The sequence below is a fragment of the Pterocles gutturalis genome, unplaced genomic scaffold (genome assembly GCF_000699245.1).
Source record: "Pterocles gutturalis isolate BGI_N339 unplaced genomic scaffold, ASM69924v1 scaffold676, whole genome shotgun sequence".
NCBI classification, from domain to species: domain Eukaryota; kingdom Metazoa; phylum Chordata; class Aves; order Pterocliformes; family Pteroclidae; genus Pterocles; species Pterocles gutturalis.
Genome location: NW_010102625.1, coordinates 4,974 through 10,657, shown reverse-complemented (window position 1 = coordinate 10,657; position 5,684 = coordinate 4,974). Strand labels below are relative to the sequence as shown.

Below are 5,684 nucleotides of genomic sequence, written 5' to 3'. Positions count from 1 at the left end.
TTTTTTTTTGGCATTTTCAGAAAGGCAGCAGGAACTGTCTGCAAGAGCCGGGCAATTCCAGAGGTGACACTAATTCCAAACGTTCCTTGCACCTCTCCAGCGAGCAAACCCCCAGCACCGTGTCCCCCCCACCCCGGACGCGGCGGCGTTACCTCCTCCAGCCTGTCCAGGGCGTCGTTCAGCTTCCGCTGCCGCTCCAGCGCCAGCAGCCAGACCTGCTGCCAGCGCCCCGAGAGCTGGTTAATCCGGGGGTTCTTCGTTTCCGACTGGGAGATAATGGGCATGCTGGGGGTGGTGGCCTGACTCAAGGATTTTCCTGGAAAAAGAGAGAAAAGGAATCGTTTGAGGTGGTGTTGATGGGTTCAGCAAGGCTGAGGGGTGCAGGAGAAGAGCAGCAATGAAATATATTTTATTTTTCAAATAGAAAACCTCCCACGGCCCCGCCGGCTGCTCTCCAAAGGGACGCAGTGTCCCCAGGTAGGAGGACGAGGTGACGGATGCCTCTCCCCCCACCCTCCCCCGGTGCTGCCTTTGCTCTCGGGATTTCACAACAGCCTCTGGTTTCAAGAAATAACATTTAAAAAGTTCCCAAAACCTCACGACAAAGCAACCACAGAAAGAAAGAGAAGAGCAGCGACAGCACGAGCGTCCCCAGGCGCAGCACACGCCGGCACGGGCACTTTGGGAAATGCCACCTGGATTGTCCCCTCCCGACAAGTCTCAGCCGCGTTCCTGGTGGCTGTCAATGCAGGATGCTTTGTTAATTGATAATCAGAGTTAATGAGTTTCCTCTACGTTTCATTTCCTCCCATCGGAGCAGGTTTCACCGAAAGCCGCGCCTCGAGCGGAGACGTACGGTTGCTGTGGGACTTCTCGATGAAGGGCCTGTGGGGGGGCTCCGTGGCTTTCCTCTTGTACGTCTTTGTGACCCGGTCCACGTCTGGCTGCTTCTGTGTCATCTCCTCCATAAAGGACTGTCAAAACAGAAGGGACAAGAGAACCTTTGGAGTTGCAAGATGTTTTTGGTCTCCTGTTGCTCCAGATCCTCGCTGGGACGTGCCCAGCCCATAGAGGGACGGGAGCGTTAAACACCAGCGATGGGGGCTGCTGGTCAAGCTACGGCATGGTGCTGGCTTTGCACACGCTGGAGTTCAGGGAATCCCGGGACGGTTTGGGTTGGAAGGGACCTTAGAGCCCATCCAGTGCCACCCCCTGCCATGGGCAGGGACACCTCCCACCAGCCCAGGTTGCCCAAAGCCTCATCCAGCCTGGCCTTGAACCCCTCCAGGGATGGGGCATCCCCAACTTCCATCCCTGTCCCTTTCCCCAGTGCTGGCGCTGGGCTAACCTGGTGTTCGGAGATGAGGACTTTGACCTGATCGATATTTTGCGGCATGGGCTCCTGGTCCTGCTGGATGAGGGTTGTCTCAGCCCCCTGGATCCAAGCCAGGAGCTCTTCCAGCAGCTCTGCGTTCGCCACCAGCTCGGAAAGCGCAGACTCCAGTCTCTGCTGGTGCTGCTTCGCCCACGTGAGAACCTGGTGGAAACGCAGAGATCCCCATGAGCCCAGGGTGGGGAGCCAGGGGCAGGAACCCATCCCTGGTGGTGGTGGCCACCATCACCTCTCACCACCAGCCTGGACCGAAGCCCGGGGGACTCACCTCCTCGAACCGGGCTCGGATGATGGTGATCCAGTGCTTGATGGTGGTGATGCAGTCGGGATGGCAGGCGGCCAGGATGACCTCCCCCATGCCCACCGCCACATTCACGTCCGCTCTCTTCTCCTCCACTTTCTTCATGAACTCCTGAAAGACCCCCCAAAGAAATTATTCCGCAACGTCCTCCCCCATCCATTTTGCTCGGGTTGCCTTTCAGAGCTCCCCGCTACCTTGTGGGCATCGATGAGGGACTGCAGCGCCTCGGCGTCGTCGGGAAGCGCTCCCCGAAAGCGCAGGGACTGCTCTGCCTCCGAGAGCCACTCCAGCAGCATGTGCACGGCCGCGCGGAACTCCTCTGCCTGCGGTGACAAAAGCACAGGGTTAGCCCCCCTCCTCCCGAAACCCACCGCTCAATTCACTGCTGAGAGCTGCAGAGACAAAGGGCTGAAAGGACTCGAAAAATAAATTAAAAAAGGGAAAAAAAAGCCCTGGCTGCTGGCCTGGGTTTGTGCAGCAGCAGCAGATGGGTCCCGCAGTCGCTGGGCATCTCCCTGCCCTTGGCATCGGCCACACTGAAGAACTGAATGTTTTTAAAAACAGCAAAACGACCTGTATTCTGAGCCATTTGGCACCTGGGTGGTTTATTCGGTAAATTGCCGATTTGATGTAAAAACTGCTTTAGAGCCTTTGACCTTTTTTATTTTTTTAGCTTCAATCTTTTGCACTGGCCATTAGCAAACCCCAGCCTGGACAGCCCCTGATCACCGCTCCTGCTGTGCTCATGGGTGAGATCTTTTCACCGTCTCTTTTCAAATCAGCCTTTATCGGCTCTTATTTGGGGAAAAAAACAAGGAAATCACTGACACCAACCCTCTGCTTTGCAGTTCTCAGTGCAGGGCTGGGCGTCCTGCTCGGCCAGGAGATCAGTCATGGGGTAAAACCTCTTCTCGGAGGTCGGTGTTGAGCTCCCGGCACAGACCTGGTGCCCAGCGAAGCTCTCTGAGACCGTTCCCACCCACAGCCGTCTGCTCACCTGCTTCAGGGCCTGCTCCAGGCGGGTTTGCTTGGACACGGACAGCTTGCACACCGTGTCCCACCGGTTGCTCAGCTCCTGCAGCTGCACCTTCACCCAGGTTGTGTCGTCCCGGCTGTTCTCGATCAGCTCCCGGCCGGAGCGCTTTAGCACCTGGACCGTCCCCGTGCGCTTCCCCAGCTCCTTCTGGAAGACCTGGAGGGACAGACGGCCAAAGCCCGGCAGGGCTGGTCAGTCCCAGCGGGATGTTTCACATGGGGGGAACGGACACCCAAGCCCCACCCGGGGATTTCAGCGTCCGATCTAATCCAAACCCAGGAGCACCAGTCTCCAAGACACATTGGAGAAAACTGCCAAGACCAGAGTTTAGAGAGGACTATAAACTCAGCCACCTTTCAAAACCCTCAACAGTCTGACCGATAACATCTCAGAAGAACACATCTCCAGCTGCTGTAACCTCTCCAGTAACGTAGAAGTTTCTTCCCACTTGTTTGCCCCATTTTTTCCCCTCCTTGTCCAGGGCAGCAAAGCCAAGCGGCGAGACGCAGCTCTGCAGCAAGGCACCAGCTCTGGGGGAAGCCAAGCCCCACTCCCATCTCCGAGAAGAGCTGTCCAAGGCGCTCTCACCTTGTGAGCATCCATCAGGTTCATGACCAGGTCCAGGTCACCATGGACAGGCTGGTCTTCAGCCAACTGGGGTTCCACCTTGTAGAGCCAGTCCACCAGCGCCTGCAGCGCGTCCATGAACTGGCCGGAGAACAAGAGGGCTTCTTCCAGCTTGTGCTGCCTGAAAAACACACATCCATGTGGACAGTCATGAACAAACTCACCTTTTGTCATGTCACTGTGACCTCCTCCAACCACCCCAGGAAACTGCCTCCCCTCCTCTGCTCTCCACCTCGCGCAACGCCAGGGCTGGACGCACCTTTCCACAGATTTGCCGCACACCGTGTCCCACTTATCCCGGATTTCTCCCAGTAAATTGTCCAGCTTTTGAGTGTCATCTGGAAACAAGGCTTTTTCTTTGAGGGCTCTGCCTGTTCTGATGGTGGTGTCGTAGACGGGCTGCTTCCCTCCCAGTGTCTTCTGGAACTCCTGGGACCCGGAGAGAAAAACAAAACGGTGTCAGAAAGGCTGGTCTTGTCTCTCTGAAGATCCATGGTGCTCATGAAGATCCCCAGCTGAACATTTTCCATGGCAGCGGTGGGTGTGGACATGCCTTTCCCCTGTCCTGACAGCAGAGGAGACATTTTCCTTCTCTTCCTCCTCCCGACACAGCACCCTTCCACCCAGCGCCCAGCACCAGTCTCACTTTGGTAAAGTTCTACCTTGTGCTTGGAGAGCTGGAGCTTGATTTTGTCGGGATCGTTGGAAATCTCCAGCTCCGAGTCCAGGTGATTCTCTGCATCCTCCAGCCAATCAATCAGTTTCTTCCAAGCTTCGTGGAACTGCAAAGGACCAGGAGCAAGTCTGAAACTGAACACTGGTGGTGTCCCCAGCCCCTTTCTGGTCTTGGCACCTCCTGTCCCCCAAGGTTGGCCATACCCGGGGGTGTGTTGCACCCTTCCCGTGTTTCTCACCTGCTTGGCTCGCTTCCTGGCGTCATCCAGAGCCCGTCCCCGCTCCACCGAGCGCTGGACAACCTTCTCCCAGCGCGACTGGACGCTCACCAGCAGGTTCTTGATCAACACCACATCCTGTTTTTGACTAAGGAACTTCAGCTGGTTCCCAGTTTGATCCAGCTCGATGATCCGATCCCGATGAGCGTTCACCTCGTTGGCGAACACCTACAAACGACAAAGACGTCCCCTCATCTGTAAGGGCAGCTGGATGTACCTACAAGCAGCTCATGGGCGAGGAGGTGCCACCATGGGTCCCTCCATCCATCCTGGGGAACCGCTGGGTGCTGCTGGCACCGGTACCTTGTGCTCATCGATCTGGGCCAGCACGGCGGCAAGGATGAGGCTGGCGGGGGGAGCGACGTTCAGGCTCTGCTCGGCCAGCGTCAGCCAGTTGATGAAGTCCTGGAGGGAGTTCTGGAAGTCGGTGGCCAGGGCTAGTGCCTCCTCCAGCTTCGCCTGCCGCAGCGGGGAGGGAGAGAAGGAGGGAGGGGGGAAAAAAAAAAAATTACAACAGGGAGGGTGAGAGTTCCCGATGCGCGGTTTAGCAGACAGAGGCAGCCTTTGTGTCGCTGCCGAGACGTCCCTCCAACAGGAACCTCATCGCCCCGGCCCGGGAACGCGACTTGTTTAGCAAGGGGAGGGGGCTGCGGTGAAAGCCATCGCTTTCTTTCAAAACAAGAATGGCCCCCCTGAAAGGAGAGACCTCCATCGGCACACGAGCAGCTGCATCACCCTCGGCTTCCTGAGACAGGGATGGCCACGGGGAGAGCGGCTGGGGAGGGAGGTGGATGATATTTCGATGGCAACAGCTGCAGCACCGCAAATTTATTCTGGGCTGAGGCCACCGCGTCCCTTGTTTTATCTCATCAGCAGCCAAACGCCAAGGACGGAGGCAGCTCGGAGGAGGATTTGGCCTGCTGTCTCGCAGAGGACCAACAAAGCCTGCCTTTCAGAGCTGCGGGAGGCTTCTTCCCACCTCTCCTCTAAATTAACCCAAACGCAATTTTTACTCTCGTTTTCTATGTGATTTAAGCGACTCTTGACGACTATCTAGAAAAAAAAATAAAATAACAGCTTGACGCTCAGGCAGCACCATCTGAAGGATAAACTCAACCTGCGCAACCAAGAGAGGCTGTCTTAAAATCAAATCAAATAAGAAAATTTAACCCCCCCGTGGCTCCTCTCCAGCCCTGCCCGGCTCCATCCCTCCCGGAAAAGCAGAGCAGCAAAGCGGGGAGCTGCCAGCCCGGCTCACGGGGAAGGCTGGATGGCATCTCTCCGCCAACGCTACCTTTCTCTCCTCCATCTTGCTGCTGACCAGGCACCACTTCTGTTCCAGCAGTGCTACGCTCTGCTCCGTCTTTGAGCCGG

General features: G+C 56.8%; 1 protein-coding gene across 1 annotated transcript in view; it reads right to left on the bottom strand.

Annotated features, from left to right (window-relative positions):
* The window catches only part of LOC104471107 (microtubule-actin cross-linking factor 1-like), a gene marked incomplete at both ends in the record, with an annotated part of 12,267 nt that overhangs the window by 1,778 nt on the left and 4,805 nt on the right, over nt 1–5,684 (bottom strand). Inside the window, 11 exons of the mRNA XM_010086336.1 lie at nt 153–316; nt 857–974; nt 1,349–1,537; nt 1,662–1,805; nt 1,889–2,017; nt 2,692–2,886; nt 3,319–3,478; nt 3,617–3,786; nt 4,020–4,139; nt 4,272–4,478; nt 4,614–4,769. Of these exons, the coding sequence (XP_010084638.1) occupies nt 153–316; nt 857–974; nt 1,349–1,537; nt 1,662–1,805; nt 1,889–2,017; nt 2,692–2,886; nt 3,319–3,478; nt 3,617–3,786; nt 4,020–4,139; nt 4,272–4,478; nt 4,614–4,769 (1,752 nt within the window). The remainder of the gene's footprint in view (nt 1–152; nt 317–856; nt 975–1,348; nt 1,538–1,661; nt 1,806–1,888; nt 2,018–2,691; nt 2,887–3,318; nt 3,479–3,616; nt 3,787–4,019; nt 4,140–4,271; nt 4,479–4,613; nt 4,770–5,684) is intronic.